The sequence below is a fragment of the Anastrepha obliqua genome, chromosome 4 (assembly GCF_027943255.1).
Source record: "Anastrepha obliqua isolate idAnaObli1 chromosome 4, idAnaObli1_1.0, whole genome shotgun sequence".
NCBI lineage: Eukaryota > Metazoa > Arthropoda > Insecta > Diptera > Tephritidae > Anastrepha > Anastrepha obliqua.
The window spans coordinates 16,301,366-16,319,235 of NC_072895.1; the positions used below are offsets into that span (position 1 = coordinate 16,301,366).

The following is a 17,870-nucleotide window of genomic DNA, read 5'->3' on the forward strand; positions in this document are numbered from 1 at the left end:
TGGGTCTTGTCGTCCGAATGGATACAAACGCTCCGGCTCTGAAAGTATTCGATGCGGTACCAGCTGGTGGTAGTAGAGCAAGACGAAGGCCTCCTCGTTTGAAAGTGCCGCGTACATACATAGATGAAGGGATTCAGAGGTCGCCTGCCGCTCAGACGAATTAACGGTGTAGATGACGACGCAAGTTTTTAGGGATTTCGGGCATGGAGGACGCAGGCTCGAAACTGAGACAATCGGATACATATGCTGCAGCAGGCGAAAGTCCAACCAGGTATGTCCAGCCAACAATGATGATGATGAGGGATGAGAGGATTAATTAATATCGATCTGTTGACTTTTTATACCAAATTTTCGCAAGAGTGCACTTTTCATATGGGAATTTAAAGGTAACTTTCAAAGTGTGGGTATTAAGGGAAAATATAAAAAACAAAAATAATAAATAGAAATAAAAAAATTGATGTTTAGGGGTGGAAAAAATGTTTTTTTTTTGTTAGGTGGCATATAAATTTTTTTTTTGGAAGATCGGAAAAATAAAAAAAAAAATAGTTCAGGTGGCATAAATATAAGAAAAAGTAGTTTAGATGGCACATAAAAAAAATATTTTGTTATAAAATATATAAAAATGATATATAAAAAAAATTTAGATTAGGTGGCATAAGTCAAAAAAATTAAATAAAAAATTGTTTTAGATCGCATAAAAAAAAATTTGTTAGGTGGCATAAATAAAACAAAAATAGTTTTAATGGGGAATAAAACATTTTTTGTTAGGTGACATAAATAAAAGAAAAATTTTGGTTTTGGGTGGCATAAAAAAAATTTTTTTTGTTAGGTGCCATAAAAAAAAATAGTTTAGATGGCATTAAAAAAGTTTTTTTGTTGGGTGGCATTAATAAAAAAATTTTGTTAGGTGGCACAAATTAAAAAAAACATTTGGTTTTAGGTGGCATAAATAAAGAAAAATTAATTTAGGTGGCTTAAAAATAAATAGTTTTGTTAAGTGAGGTAAATAAAAAAAAAATGGTTTTAAGTAGCAAAAAAAATTTTTTGTTAGGTGGGATAAATAAAAAAAAATTAGTTTAGGTGGCATAAAAGAAATATTTTTGTTAGGTCGGAATAAATAAAAGAAAATTTTGGTTTTAGGTGGCATAAAAAATATTTTTGTTAGGTGGCATAAGTTAAACAAAAAAAAAAAATTTATTTTAGCTCGCGTAGAAAAATATTTAAGTCAAAAAAATAAAATAGAAATTTTTTTTAGACCACCAGTAAAAAAAAAAAAATTTGTTAGGTGGCATAAATAAAAAAAATTTGTTAGGTGGCATAAATTAAAAACAAATTTGGTTTTAGGTGGCATAAAAAAAATTTTTTTGTTAGGTGGCATAAATAAAGAAAAATTAATTTAGGTGGCATAAAAACAAATATTTTTGTTAAATGAGATAAATAAAAAAAACATGGTTTTAGTTAGCAAACAAATTTTTTTGTTAGGTGGCATATAAATTTTTTTTTTGGAAGATCGGAAAAATAAAAAAAGAAATAGTTCAGGTGGCATAAATAAAAGAAAATTTTGGTTTTAGGTGGCATAAAAAAATTTTTGTTGTTAGATGGCATAAAAAAATATTTTTGTTAGCTGGGATAAATAAAAAAAAATTTTGGTTGTAGGTGGCATATATAATAAAAAATTTTTGGTTTTAGGTGGCATAAATAATAAAAAATTTTTGGTTTTAGGTGGCATAAATAATAAAAAACTTTTGGTTTTAGGTGACATAAAAAAAATTTTTTTGTTAGTTGGGATAAATGAAAGAAAATTTTGGTTTTAAGTGGCATAAAAAAAAAATTTTTAATCATAATAAATAAAAGAAAAATTTGGTTTTAGGTGGCACACAAAATTTTTTGTTAGGTGGCATAAAGTATAAAAAAAATTGTTTTAGGTGGCATAATAAAGTTTTTTTTTTTGTTAATATTTTTTATGCCACCTAAAACAATTTTTTTTTGTTAAGTGGGAAAAATAAAAAAATGTTGGTTTTAGATGGCATAAAAAATATTAACAAAACAAAATTTTTGTTTGTTTAAATAAAAAAATAATTTAGTTTAGGTGGCTACAAAATTTTTTTATAGACCACATTGCAGGTATAAAAAAGCGTTTTTTGGCCACCCTAATGTGCATATGTGCGACTGTTTAATGCAGAAATGACAAAAATGTAGTAAAAAGCTTTAAGGCGCCACAACTTACGTTCTCATGTTTATGGCGCATGACCCACATTTATGAATGTATGTATATATGTGCGCATGCATGTAAATTCAATATAAATACATACTTACACATTTAATATAGCGATTAACAATGCATGAGTATTTTTCAATTATTCACATACATTTGTATTATCCATAAACACTTATAATAATTTTTTTCTTCCATATTTATTGACATTATCCCATTTGCAACTCAATTCAATATGTACTGCATTTATCTAGATATGTATGTAAGCACGCATACGACGCGTCTTACATGATAACTGATTCTCATACAGGTGAGCCGGAAGAGCCTGAAGTACAGCCGCCGCCACCGCCGCTACCGCCGCTGCTGGCGATGCCGACACCACCACTTCCACTACCGAAACCACCACTACTACTACCCATACTGCCGATGCTCTTCAGCGATGCTGACGTTACTGCCGTTGTGCACGTTGCGCCCATGGTGGCCGTTCCGCCGGCTACTGCACTACCCGCTCCAGCCGAAATGCCAATATCACTGATACTTTTCACACGTCGATGTTGCTCATACAAAGCATTTGGATCTGTCATTGACTCGGCTATGCTGCTGCTACTACTCACAGGTGGCGCACTCACACGATGTCCGGGCGGTGCGTAGTTGAAGATATTGCCGCCACTTCCGTGGGCTCCAATACCGGGGGCTGATGAGGGCGGTGGTGGTGGTGGTGCGGTTGTAGGTGGTGGGAAGTGGTGTGCGGTGGTGGGGTAGAGCGGCGCTGAGTGCGGTGGATGGCCGCCTATAGTGGCGTAAATTCCTCCACCACCTTCGGAGCTACTATACGATGGTGTGGGAGAGGTGGAGTTGCCGAAGGATGAACGATCCCCAATGGAGTTTCCGCTACGTGATGATTTTGCATTGAAACGGAAGGCTTTAGAGAGAGAACTCTGCGTGACGAGGTAGAAGAGAAAATTAAGAAAAAATGGCGTAAGCAAAATTTAAACAGTTGAAAGGTGTATTATGAATATCATAAAAGAAAAATTAAATAAATTGAACGAAAAATTATTTTGGAGTAAGCGTGCATTTGAAGGGAATTTTTATCAAGGTTACCATCTGATTATTTGGCAATTAATGTTAGTTATAAAAATATAGTATTATTTTATTTGAAGCAGGGCAAGAATTTTAAATTTCTCATTGATTTTTAGGAATTAAAGAATCACAAAATTTGTTAATTAAAGGTTGCCACATATTTTTTTATATAATAATTTTTTTTTAGTAAAACGGCAATATGTACAGCATATGCAAGTGAAAGTGAAAACGTATGTTTTGAGAAAATTTTGAACAAGGTTGCCATCTGATTATTGGGCAATTAATGTTATTTATAAAAATACAGTATTATTTTATTCGAAGCAGGCCAAGAATTTAAATTTTTTTATTGATTTCTAGGAATTTCAGAATTACAAATTTTTTGTTAAGGGTTGCCATATTTTATTTTATAAAAAAAATTGTTTTAGTGAAACGGCAATATGTACAGCTCATAAAAGTGAAGGAGAAATCCTACGTTTAGAGAAAATATTGAACAGGGTTGCCATCTGATTATTTGGCAATTAATGTTAGTTATAAAAATATATTATAGTATTATTTTATTTAAAGCAGGGCAAGAATTTTAATTTTCTTATTGATTTCTAGGAATTTCAGAATTAGAAATGTTTTGTTAGGGGTTGCCATATCTGATTTTATAAAAGAAATTGTTTTAGTAAAACGGCAATATGTACAGCCCATACAAGTGAAAGAGTAAACGTATGTTTAGAGAAAATTTTGAACAGGGTTGCCACCTAAATATTTGGCAATTAATGTAATTAATTTATTAAAATATAGCATTATTTTATTTGAAGTAAGGCAAGAATTTAATTTTCTTATTGATTGTTAAGAATGTCAAAATTACAAAATGTTTGTAAATAAGGATTGCCACATATTATTTTATAAAAAATGGTGTTAGTGAAACGGCAATATGTACAGCCCATACAAGTGAAGGAGAAAATTTACCCAGAGTTGCCACCAAAATTGTATACACTTAGCACTTGAACTCAAGCAATTCAGATGTGCAATATTGCCATCAGTAATTTTACCAAATACTATAAAGTAGGAAAATTTGTTTTTACTTTGACAAGCAGCAATTCAGAATAACAAACCTTTTGAAATGAAGGGTTGCCATATATTATTTTCTCAAAAAAAATTCTTGTAGTATGCAAATATGTACAACATATAAAAGTGAGCTTGAAAATTTAAGACAGAGTTGCCACCAAAATTCCTTACAAATATATTAACATAATTTAATATGAACTTGAATTCAAGCAATTCAAATGCGCAATATTTTTTAAAGGGTTGCCATCAGAAATTTTACCAAATGGAAAAAAAGGTATGCAAACTTGTTTTTTACCTTGACTAGTAATTTAGAATTACACAATTTTTTTTAGGTTTGCCACATATTATTTTATAAAAAACTGAGTCAGTAAAACGGCAGTATGTGCAGCATACAAAAGTGAAAGAGAAAACATATGTTTAGAGAAAATTTTGAACAGGGTTGCCATCTCAATATTTGTCACTGAATGTAATTTATGGAAATATAATATTAGATTATTTAAAGGAAGGCAAGAATTTAATTTTCTCATTGGTTTTTAAGCATTTCAAAATTACAAAATTTTTTGTTAAGGGTTGCCATGTATTATTAGCCAAAAAACAAATGTTTATCATGCTACATTTTAGATATAAATCATAAATTTCAAATAAATATCATATTTAATATTGAAATTTGTCATATTTTCTAACCATGGAGCTGGATAAAAAATTTTAAGTAATTTAAGTTTTGAATTAAAAATAAAGTGCGCAGTACATACATACATAAAAATAAAGGATCTCTCAAACGACATGCCTAGATGTTGTTTTACAATAAAAAATGTACAATTGTAGATTCTATGAGGTTTCACTATTTTTATTCAAACAAATTTTGATCAAAAAGTGGAGCAACGGTCAGGTGATGTTCTAAGTCAACTGATTTGAGTTTTGTTTTTTCCTTTGTTAACTTTCCACATTTGTGATTAATATTCCTACCAAAATTTTATTGTCATTGCTTGGCATTTGTAAAAGTTACACTACCTTGAGTAAATGTAACTCTGCACGTGTTTTCGATTCTTTACAGTTTTAAATATGGATTTGAATTTCGGTTTAAAATTGATTCAATGGCGCAAAAACCTTAGAGATGTTCGAGAACTGTTTGGATAATGATACTCTTAAGAAAAGAGCCGTTTACGAGGGGCATGCACGCTTCAAAAGAGATCGAAAGTCCATCAAGGATGTCAAACAATATGGCAGACCATCGACATCGAAAGCTGATGAAAAAATCAATAAAGTAAAAGAAAAGTTGATCAATAACCGCAAATTAACCACCAGAGAGCTGGCAGCGGAATTGAACATTGCTTATGGATCCGTTAAGTACATTCTGCTAGTGATTTGTTTTTGCACCGTGTCGCTGCAAAGTTGGACCCAAAGAACGTGAACTTCATGCAAAAAATGCCAAACATTCCAAGTCTAAATCGGAACCAACATTCAGCAAACGCATCATTATTGGAGGCGAGACATGGATGTATGAGTACGAGACCAGACCAACTGATCAGGCGAGTGAGGCGAATAAACCGAAACCAAAATAACCACGTCGTTTTAAGAAAAAAAGGAAAGCTTTGCTCACAGTGGATATATGGATTAGAATGGCAAGTACAGTACTCAGACACAATTAGGTCCATTGTACTGCACTCGGGTTCCCATTTTAATTTTCTTTAAATCTACTCGAGAAGAAATCTGAGTAGCAGCCAAGGTGGTCGCTTCTTAAAACATCGGTGCCAAATACCTCAAACCTGTTTCGAGCGAAGGCGGGGTAGACGCAGAGAAAATGGTTCGCCGTCTCATCCTCCTCATTACAAGCTGGGCAGAGTGTACTGAGATGCCCACCTTTTCCATGTACTTTGCCCATAGAAAGTGGCCCGTCATCAGTCCAACCAGCCGCCTAAAGTCTCCTCTGCTTAGTGACAAGAGGAACTGCGACAGTCGGTCGGACATGACAGGTAACTTTAGTTTTGTCCATCAGACAGTTAATAAGGACTATCATTTGGGCGTTATGAGACGTTCACGTGAAGCAATTCGCCAAATAAGAAGGGATAGAGACTTGAGAGACTCTTTAATGAAAGTTCAATAAAACACTACATTTTTATGTAATACCTAAATCAGAATTCAGTGGCCTGAATGCAAAACCACTTAAAGTCACACAAGTTAGTTGGTCAAAAACTCACAGAATTATTTGTAAATGTTACCAAGTTTTTGTTTTTTCCCGTGCTGTTTTCCTTGGTTTCACAGTAACTCATCTTGTCAAACCAAATTCCTAAGACTACGTTGACTATTTCGGATACTTTTGATCTTCTAAGAGTCTGAATCGTTTCTGCATCGATGCTTAACGATAACGCACAAAAAAGAGTACAGAGTCGAATAGTCCAAATAGTTCATAGTCTGTGACACAGTGTAACAAAAAGCTTTTGTTTTGTCTTGTGATTTAAAAGGAAATCGGTCGATGGTCTACCCACTACCAATACGAAACTACTCATTTATGTTGATCAAAACCTAATTTTTTAAAACCAAATTTCAAAACTGAAAGAAATCGGATGGTAAGTATGGAGTATTGAGAGACGCTGATTTCGCAAATATCAGCGGAAATTCTTCATCCCCATACCACCGCCGTTGGGAGCAATGAAAAGCTGCCTCCATCCTGGACAAAAGGCATCATAGTGAAGCTGCCCAAGAAAGGCGACCTGCGTGACTGCGGCAACTGGTGAGGAATAATCCTACTTAACATCATCTACAAAATTATAGCCGTGATCATACAAAGCAGGCTCAAAGATATCGAATGCTCCTTAAAAGACGAGCAAGCTGGTTTTCGCCCTGACCGAAGCTGTGTTGACCAAGCCAACACACTTCGGATTATAGTAGAACCAGCAGTTGAGTGGCGCTCTCCGCTCCACATGCTGTTTGTAGACTTTAAGAAGGCGTTTGACACTATCAAACGAGACGCAATATGGCTGGCACTGAGTAGAAAGGGAGTTCCCGCCAAGATAATCCGCCTCATCAAAGCCCACTACGAGAACTCCGAAGTGGCAGTGCTACACAATAGCAACATCAGCGATCCATTCACTACCAACGCAGGCGTAATGCAAGGTTGTCCCCTGTTGCTCCTTTTCTTCGCTACCGTCCTTGACGACGTCATGAGCCAACTGACCCTGCATAAAAAAGGCATCGTATGGAGTTTCACCAGAGATCTTGAGGACCTGGACTTTGCCGATGTCATCTGCCTACTCTCTCACAAACTCTCTGACATGCAAGCGAAGGTGGACAGACTAGTCGCGCTGGCACGCACAGTCGGACTGGAGGTGAACATCGCCAAGACCAGAGCCATGAGAGTCAACCACAAAAACGGAAGGCAGATATTGGTTGACGGATACCAGGTGGCATTTGTCGAAAGCTTCTGCTACCTCGGCTTCACTATCACAACAGACGGCGGAGTAGATGAAGACGTAAAGCAAAGGCGGCGTTCGGGCGAATGCATACAGTATAGGCGAGTTTGCAAATCTCTAGGCGCTCTAAACTGCGAATATTCAAATCATGCGTGAAGTCCGTATTATTGTACAGAAGCGAAATATGACTCGTCTCTAACACCATAGCACAAAGGCTACAATCCTTCATCAACAAATGCCTCCGTATCATCTGCCGAATATTCTGGCTAAACACCATCAGTAACGACGCACTGTGGAGATTAACGAATGAGGAAACCATCCTTAGGCAAATCAAGCGTAGAAAGTGGTCACACGTGGAGAAAACGTCCAGACAGCATCACGAGAATGGCACTGGACTGGAACCCGCAAGGGAGCAGAGGTTGCGGTCGATCAAAAAACACTTGGAGAAGGCCAATGCAGATGCCGACATCTGGTGGGACGGTGCAAAAACAACAGCACAGAACCGTGTGCGATGGGAGACTCCTGTCGAGCCCCTATGCTTCCGAGAGGAATGAACAAGAGGAAAAAAGCGACTTTCGTTCGCCTCGGGCCTACATTCAATTTCCTATTTTATTGAAGGTTACGGGCAAATACTATTTAATATTTAATAATATTTAAAAATGTTATTTCTTAAAATTCATGTTTATGTAGAAAATGAAATTAAATAAAAGTTTGCTTAAAAACTTATAAAACATTAATTGTGCTGCAGGCAAAATGTTGCTCACAAAAACAACATGAATTATTAGTGTTGTGAAAAATAAAAACAACAACACTTTACTAAGCAAAAACTACAAAAAAAACTGAATCGCAAAAGCTAGCGCGCAACTCACCTGTGATCCTTTCCATGCCGATATCTGCTGAGCAAAGAAGCGGGAAGAGAAATGAGAATACATACATATATATGAATATGTATAAAAGTTCAAACAAGATTATCGATGATGGAGCAAATCGAAAGAGGATAATTAAAAAAATAAAATAATAATAAAAATGAAGTAAAAATATGTAATTACAAACGCATGAAAAATGCGTCAATGTGACTGCATAATTCCAACGTCGACGCTTCCAATTACCAGTAAGTTAATTCATACATAAAAAACAATTTTATTAAATATACAAGAACCTTGCCTGTGGCTGTATGCGAGCGTAACGTTGCAGCCGGAAGGACTTATGAATTGCCCTACAAATGGCGGCATATACAATTTACATAATTATTTTTACACTTATATAACTGGGCAATAACAAATAATGGAAGAACTATACTAGACACATATATACACACATATATAAGTACATATATGTATGTATTTGCGCGTACGTGGGTGCGTCAACAAGTACCCATATTTGAGAAAATCTGTTGCTGCTGAGAAAGCGGGCCATTACTGGTGACAGCCAAACATCGATTTGCATATCGCATAAGATTTTTCGATGGAAAGACGTGGAAAAAAGCGAAGTTGAGCCGGTAGGGTTAACCTATTTATAATAAGAGGAGTTCAAAGTTGATCGGCAAACGCTAAATGCATAGCAGGGCATGACCAAAGAGAGGACAGATGCTCTCCACGAAGCTCTCAGACTAACCAAGACGCAATTATCGATAATGGTTGTGGTCTTAGCTGAGCATGGCCCTAGTTTTGCACGAAACGGTGCTTGGAATAAATGTACTATATACAGGGTGAAGTCCAAAATAAACAAGATTGGCGTCATAAATGGCGCCATCTTTTTAATGATTTAGTGGGTTGGAAGTTACATCCCTAGCTCACTTCCAGTGAAAGCTTGGTGCCATTCCGTTTAGTGGAAGCGAAGTTATTGCGTCTAAAGTGTCTGTATATTTGTGTCACCGGTACAAAAATTAGTTTCGAACAAAGAGCTGATATCAAATTTTGTTCTAAAATCGGTAAAACGTTTACCGACTCAAAGGGATTGATGAAAAAAGTTTTTGGCGATCATTGTCTATCTCGTGCCAGAGTTCATGAGTGGTTTGCACGTTTCAGATATGGTTGTGAGGATATAAATGACAATGAACATACCGCCCAAAATCAGTAATCACCAAAAACTCTATGGAAATTGCAATTGCAATTGTAAGTTTATCAAAAATTAACCGAAATCATCGTTGAAATTCATAGAATCGGAGTTGAATATCTCCAAAACATCGATTTATCGCATTTTAACTGATCATTTGGGCTTACGAAAGGTTTGTGCACGTTTCATTCCGCACAAGTTAACTGGGGACCAAAAATTGCTCAGAATTCAACATTCGAAAGACCGCATTAAAGAGGCGAGAAAAGGTGAGCACTTCCTTTACAACATTGTAACGGGTGAATCTGAAACTAAGCGTCAAAGTGCCGAATGGAAGGCCCCAGACGAGCTACCACCACCGAGCAAAAAATCGGGTTTGGAGTAGTCAAAAATCAAATCGATGCTCATTCGGTTTTACGATTCCAAGGGAATTGTCCATAAAGAGTTCGTGCCAATGAGCCAAACCGTCAATGCGATTTTCTATCTTGGAATTTTGAAGCATGTGTTGCATCGCATTCGTCTTATTCGCCCTGAATACCGCGAAGGCGGAAGAGGGCGCTTATTGCATGACAATGCACCATCTCGTCGATCCACTCTTGTGGCTGACTTTCTGACTAGAAATCGCATTTTAACCATCAATCACTCATCGTATTTGCCTGATATGGCTCCCTGTGACTTTCATCTATTCGGAAAATTGCATTTGGACATGAAAGGAAAACCCTTCGCGTCCGTAGAGGCCAACCAAAAGAGAGAACTATTTCGAATAAATAAACTCGAAATTATCAGAATAAAGCTCCAGACGTTTCTATTTTAGCTTAGTCTTGTTTATTTTGGACTTCACCTTGCATTTTGTACTTATATACATATACATATTTTGGAAGGTCGGTATGAAAACTAAACCATTTTAGGCGATATTAGGCGGTAATTAAGACGTTCGCTACTGAGGAGATTTTAGCAGTCCATCCTCACAGAACAGCTAGAAATGTTTATGTTATTGTCTCGTAATGTAGGTTTTGCTTGTCACTGAGTACCTTAGAAACTATAACTCATTCATATAAAGTCTGTGTCAGAGGAAAAGAACCGGGTTTTTTCTTGTAAATTCAAGATATATTTCGTTATGCTTTTTGCTGCATAATAGTCCCATGCAAGGGCTACGATGCCAGTGCTAACTCAAGTTAATGTCATTCGAAACTTTCCCGTAAACGCAACCAAACAAAAATGAGTGAGAAGTACACGAAGCGTTAGTTTTATGGAAACAAGAAAATATCGTAATGGACTGGCCTTGCCAGTTCCCAGGCGCCAACGCCATTGAAAACGTGCGGGGAATTATGAAAACGCATCTTGCCGGAAAGCCAGTCCACGATTTAAAGCAACTCGTGCGTCAAATTCGCAAAATCTGGTCCTCTTTGTCGACGAGCTACGAAGAAAAGCTAGCTCAAAGCTTGAAGAAGATGCCAGGCTATACTCGACAACGATGAAGACTACACGGCTTATTGAGTAATTGCGACTCATAGTTCTTTACATACTTTCATGTAAAAAAATTTTAAATATATTATTATATATATCTTTTTTTTCTTCACAGACTGTAACTCAGTTTTATACAAAGCTACAAAACTTACAAAATATTACGTCTAACTAAAAATACCGGAGACTTGTGACTTATTTTGGTTGTGGTAGTCTCTAAAACATGGATCGATGCAAAGACCGAGCGCTTGGCCTTTATTTGGGCAAGCGTCGCACGTGAAAAAAAGTTGCCGATCTTTTATTTTTTTTGACAACATATACGGGACATCTTAACCGTTTAGCTCATTTTTTCGGAACAAGAGTATTCACATTAGGTGCTCGCGCGCTCGTAGACAGTTACACATTCATATTCCAGCTAACGACCCGTTCTCGCAGACGGCGGGAAATGGAGTTAAGATTAAGTTAACCCTTAACGGCCGAAAGGCTACGGGAACATGGTACTTGTACGATACAGTACGAAAGGCCCCAATACGAGGGCATGAAAAGAATTCAGTTTCCATTTCATTTACTTAACATCGCTGCAGTTTTCTTTAACAAATATAATTTTGTACATCCCTGGTTGGTTGATCATATAAAATTATACAATAAGTCTAATAAATATATTGAATTCGTATCTAAATAAACCAGTTTAAATTTTTAGTTGAATTTTTCATCCTTATAAACGTTTTAGAATTTCACCTAATTTTCCGCCGTCTTATGGGCGAATATTACCAAAAAAGCTCTGGGCCGTTAAGGGTTAAGTTAAGTCCGCGTCACATACAAATTTGTGTCGGCGGGGTGCTATATGAAAACCCAGCTAACATATAAATGTGATTCGTGGTAGCGAAGGCTTTTTAAAATTTTAAAATTTTAAAATTTATGTGGAAAAATTATAATTGTTTTTTATTTATTTGTTTATTTAAATATGGGTAATTATTGAGCGCCCATCATACGTGCGTAATAACCATTTGTTTGCTCATTATTGTAGTAATTTTTCGCTCCTTTGCTTGCGCAATGACATACAATCAATCGAACGGCAGATAGGCCGAAGTCTGTTATGCGGCTCACCAGTTTTTAACCAATTGCAACTCTTTTAATTAATGACCCATTTATTTTGCGCTCATTACGTTGCATTTTTACATACCATACATACATACGTATTTATATATGTCCGCATGAGCTTACAATACAATTCTCCACATGGAAATATCTAAAATATTTTTACATTGCGCCTATTGGAACTCCCTCACGGTCGCATGGCGTTGGCATGAACTTTTGTTGTCATTTAACGTTTCATTTCATTCAATTGCCAACAATTAACTGTTAATTTAATAGCATTGTTAATTCACACATAACTTTGTACCACACACATGTAAGGCACAGGAGTCGAATGAGCAGCCCTACATACATACCTACCATTCATTCAGCGAATCGCCAAGAGCCAGTGAGCTACCGAGATGCAGGCTCATGCAAATACAGTTTGGCAACTATTTGATCAAATACCTTCAACAAAAAGGGTAATTTTCTAAGTGAAGAGGTTTGTTTTTAATAGAAGTTGGTTTAGGTTATACCAAATCATATTAATATTCATCCATTTTCACGCATTGCAAAGTTTGGGTTTTACTCTCGATGGAATTGGATTGATGTATTATTAAATGTAATATTGGCTTTGGGAATAAATTTCCGCCCCTCGTAAAAGAGGTGTCGCTGCTGATACTATTTTTGTGTTTGCTCTAGTAATACGAGGTGTGTTCAAAAAGTATCGCGAATTTTGAGTTTTTTCAAAAATTATATATTTATTCATTAATATCTATTTTGTCCCTTTCAAAGTAGTCCCCATGAGATATTATGCACTTGCACCAACGTGTTTTTCAACCTTCGAAACACTTCAAAAATTTTCTTATCTAGTTCAACTCCTCCTTCGATGCCGTCTTTATCTCGTCAATCGTAGCGTAGCGTCGTCCTTTCATGGGCTTCTTCAGTTTCGGGAACAAGAAAAAGTCACAGGGGGCCAGATCTGGGGAATACGGTGGCTGTGCTATCATTAGTGCGTTGTTTTTGGCCAGAAAGTCGCGCACAAGCAACGAGATGTGAGCAGGGACGTTATCGTGATGCAAGAGCCAATTTTTGTTCTTCCAAAAATCCGGGCGTATCTGGCGGATTGCTTTGCGCAACTAGCGCATAACTTGCAGGTAATATTCCTTATTGACCGTTTTACCCTGTGGTAAGAACTCATGATGCACAACGCCCCTGCAATCGAAGAAAGCGGCAAGCAACACTTTTACATTCGACCGAACTTGGCGCGCTTTTTCGGTCTTGACCATTTTCTTCATCAATTTTTTCGTCTCGCTTCGGCCGACTTTCTTCTCGGCCTGCTAAGAACATTTTGTACCACCGATAAGCGTTGTTTTGGTCCAAAGTAGCTTCTCCGTAATTTCGCTTTTCATACAAAATTTGATACAGGTTCTTTGATCCATCTTTTTGAATAGGTAAAAATCGAAGATGAGCCGAAACACGTGCAAGCAAAGCAGCTGTCAACAATTAACTGAACATTCAGAATGGCCGAACTCGTCGGCGTGAGTGAGAGACATGAGTATCAACTTATCGCCACAAAATAATCGAAATTCGAATATACGTAACCTGCGAAAATTCAAAATTCGTGATACTTTTTGAACACACCTCGTATACTGGTGACTTGAAGGTGTAGGTCTCGAACGCAGTACTTGACATTATTTTCAAGCGTAAAAATCCTCTTTTATCTGATGCCAAAGATGTCTAACTTCGTCCCGTCTACGGAAATTTTTGCCGTTCTAAAAGTAGCCGAATGGATAATTGGGAGGAGATGGAGCGAGAAACAGATTGGAGTCTTTAGTGACAATCAGGCTGCGCTAAAGACCCTGGAGAAGGCAAAGCAAACCTCAAAGTTTGTTCAAGCATGTAAGAAGAAGCTCAATTATGTCGCAAGACAAAACAGGCTCGTACTTATATGGGTTCCAGGACACTGCGGTGTTCAAGGGAATGAAATTTCCGATATATTGGCCAGCCGTGGATCAGTGGTTCCCCCACAAGGGCCTGAGCCAATAATCGGAATCGATTCCGCAGGAATCATGAATTGGATCAGCGATTATGTATGCAATTTACATAAAGAGCGATGGTCCGGTCTTGAGCGCTGGAGAACTGCAAAGTGTTTTGTGACAAGCCCGAACAGAAAACTGTCAAACTTTCTACTAAAACTTGGAAGGAAAGACGGTCGGTTGATGGTCGTTATTATTATAGGACACTACCCAGGGGATCAGCATATGACCAGCATTGGAATCATTAATAAGCCCATTTTCCTGTCTTGTTTGGGTTCCAAGTAAAATTCTTTCTCTCAAACTGGAGGATATTTTCAGATTTATCAAAGAATCTGGAAAACTCTCACAGGTCTAACTACTTCAATTCTTCTTCTTCTTCTTAGCGTCACAGTCCTTGGTGAGCCATTGTTTCCTTCACAGCTTCTTGTTATCGATCTCGATTTACAGCCACTTCCCTCCAACATTGCATGCGTATTTTCCTAAGATCAGCTTTCACATCTTCTAGCCACCTTTTCCTTAGGCGTCGCCTTTTTATTTTTCGTTGATCACTCCCTTGGCATTCTAGCCACTTGTCCCAGCCATCTAGGTCGTTGAGACTTAATGTTTCTTTCTCAACTATGACTTCCATTTCGGCATTGTGCCTAATGCGATAAGTCCCATCTGACAGTCCAAGCGGACCATACGTCTTTCGGAGCACTCTTCTCGCAAAGCTCATTAGCTATTTTGTCTCGTTAGCTTTCAGCGTCCATAGTTCACAGCCATATGTAAGCATCTTTTCCTTCTGTTACTTCTCTCCTTTCCTCCTTGTCTATCAAACCTTTCACTTTCCAGAGTTGGATGTTGACAGATCAACCGTCGGTAAACGTTTGCACGCGATGGGAATGGTCCAGAAAGGAGATAACTGGGTGCCACATCACTTGAAAGTGAGGGATACCGAAACGTTTGGTGATGTGTGAGATGCTTCTTGAGCGGCAGAAAAGAAAAGGCTTCCTGCAACGCATCGTCCGATGGAAAATGGATCTATTATGATAACCCTAAGTGTCGAAAATGTTGGAGCCTGTCAGGTGAACGAGGTTCATCGTGAATGAAAACAAATATTCATGCTTCAAAACTTATGTTGTGCATCTGGTGGGATTAGAAGGGTGTCATCAATTATGAACTCCGTAAACCCTCTGAAACCATCACTGGCGATCGTTACCGACTGCAGCTAATGAGTTTGAATCGAGCTCTCAAAGAAAAGCGGCCGGAATGGGACGATAGACTTGACAAACTGATTTTGCTGTCTGACAATGCCAGGCCACATGTTGCTAAATCGGTCCAGAAATATTTAGAGGGACTGAATTGGGAAACGGGAAATCTTGTCCCATCCGCCGTATTCCCCAGACATTGCACCTTCGGATTACCAGATTATCATCTGTTTCGATCAATGCAGTCAGCCTTTATTGGAGAGCGGTTCACTTCTTACAAGAGGATTGCAAACTGGCTCAATGAGTGGATCAAGTCAAAAGAACTCGAATTTTTCGTCAGTGCAATCCAATTTATGGAACGGGTGATTTTTTAGCTATTATCTTTTTAAACAGTTGGTTTAAACAGCTGACGCACGTTTCGTGTTTTGTTTCACTGTCAAACATCTTCAGTTTGGTCTATAATTTAACCATGAACCACCACGAACAACGTTTGCAAACCATTGCATTTTATTATAAAAATGCGTGTTCTGTTAAGAAAGTTTATCGCGCGCTTCTTCCATTTTATGGTTAGTTTAATCGACCCACTGAAGCGGCTATTCGAGCTATTGTGACTAAATTTAAGACCAAATTTACATTATTGGATATCAAACCACTAACACGCTTACGTGGAGTGTGAACTGAAGAAAATATCGCATCTGTATCGGCCAGCGTTAATGATGACCATCAATTCTCGATTTGTCGCCGTTCGCAGCAATTGGGCCTCTGTTACTCAACAACGTGGGAAATTTTGCGAAAGGATTTAGGTGTGCAAGAATTTAAGCCGAACGACCTATCGCAATGCAAAATTTTTGGTGAATGGCCTTTGGAAAGTTGGCCGAAGATCCACTTTTTTATCGAAAAATTGTGTTCAGCGAGGAAACTCATTTTTGGGTCAATGGGTACGTAACTAAGCAGAATTGTCGATTTTGGAGTGAAGATCAGCCATAAGAATTGCAAGAGCTACCAATGTATCTAGAAAAGGTCACAGTTTGGTGCGGTTTATGGGCTAGAGGTATCATTGGACCGTACTTCTTCAAAGATGCTGCGAATCGTAACGTACCGTGAAATGATATCCAACTTTTTTTTGCCCAAAATGCAAGAGCTTGACTTGCATGACATACGGTTTCAGCAAGACGGTGCCACATGCCACACAACACGCGTAACAATGGACTTGTTGAGAGGCGAGTTCGGTGAACATTTTATTTCACATGCGGGACCTGTCAATTGGCCACCCAGATCGTGCGATAGAACGCCTTTAGATTATTTTTTGTGGGGCTATGCTAAAGCTCATGTCTATTCAGACAAGCCTGCTTCAACTAACGCATTGGAAGACAACATTAAAGCATTTATATGTGAGATACCGGCCGAAACATTGGAAAGAGTATGCCAAAATTGGACTAAGCGGATGGACCATTTGAAGCGCAGTCGCGGTCAACATTTGCTTGAAATAATCTTCAAACATTAAATTATATGGACTGTACTATCGATTTAAATAAAAATTTCGTGAATTTTTCTGAAATTCAGTTTCTGTGTTTTTTTGAAAAACTTTCCTATGGCTCTTAAAAAATCACCCTTTAGTTGACACACTGTAACTTATATGCCAGTGAACTGCTCTGCCTCACATCGCATTTTTCAATGACACTTGCACAACTCGCCCGCCACCTGCTCCTGCCCGCCCCAAAGAGTTACACTTAATCAAAGGTAAATATCGAAATTGATTAAATGTCACTACAAAATAAAGGCATAAAAAAGATTGCATGCATTATTATTAATTTATTCCACTTATACAGCGCCATTTAATTAGTTGGTATTCTCATTTATTTATTTATTTTTTATTTTCTTCTTTTTCAATGTGACACCTTCAAGTTTTATTAACCTACCGTTTAATTAATGAATTATAGTTTCAGTTTGTAGGTGTTTCGTTTTAATTGCTTGCTTAATAAGAAGATATTAACATTGATAATCAAATTTTGTTTTATAAATTATTATTATCCTTCCTTTGAACAGTGGCTACTGTTTGGTTTTTTGTTTTTGTTTTTTTTTGCATTCCTCTGGCATGAACTTGATAACCTACTCAACTATGTTTGTCTTCGTATTGTATATGTGGTGTTACTATTCCATAATTAATCTTATTTCCACCAAATTCTTTTCTTAATTCCAACATTAAATTATTTTTATCTCTTTGACTTCACTATTTTATGCTTTAATGCCTGTCGACTTTGACGCTTAATGTATCATTTCAGCTTTAAGTGTG

At 37.2% G+C, this 17,870-nt stretch overlaps 1 protein-coding gene across 1 annotated transcript in view; it reads right to left on the reverse strand.

Annotated features, from left to right (window-relative positions):
• Positions 1-2,411: 2,411 nt before the first annotated feature.
• LOC129243484 (kazrin) overlaps positions 2,412-17,870 on the reverse strand; it is a 96,323-nt gene continuing 80,864 nt past the window's right edge. Inside the window, exons 10-11 of the mRNA XM_054880532.1 lie at positions 8,631-8,654; positions 2,412-3,153 (exon numbers count right to left, since the gene is read on the reverse strand). Coding sequence (XP_054736507.1) covers positions 2,518-3,153; positions 8,631-8,654 — 660 coding nt within the window. The 3' untranslated portion in view covers positions 2,412-2,517. The remainder of the gene's footprint in view (positions 3,154-8,630; positions 8,655-17,870) is intronic.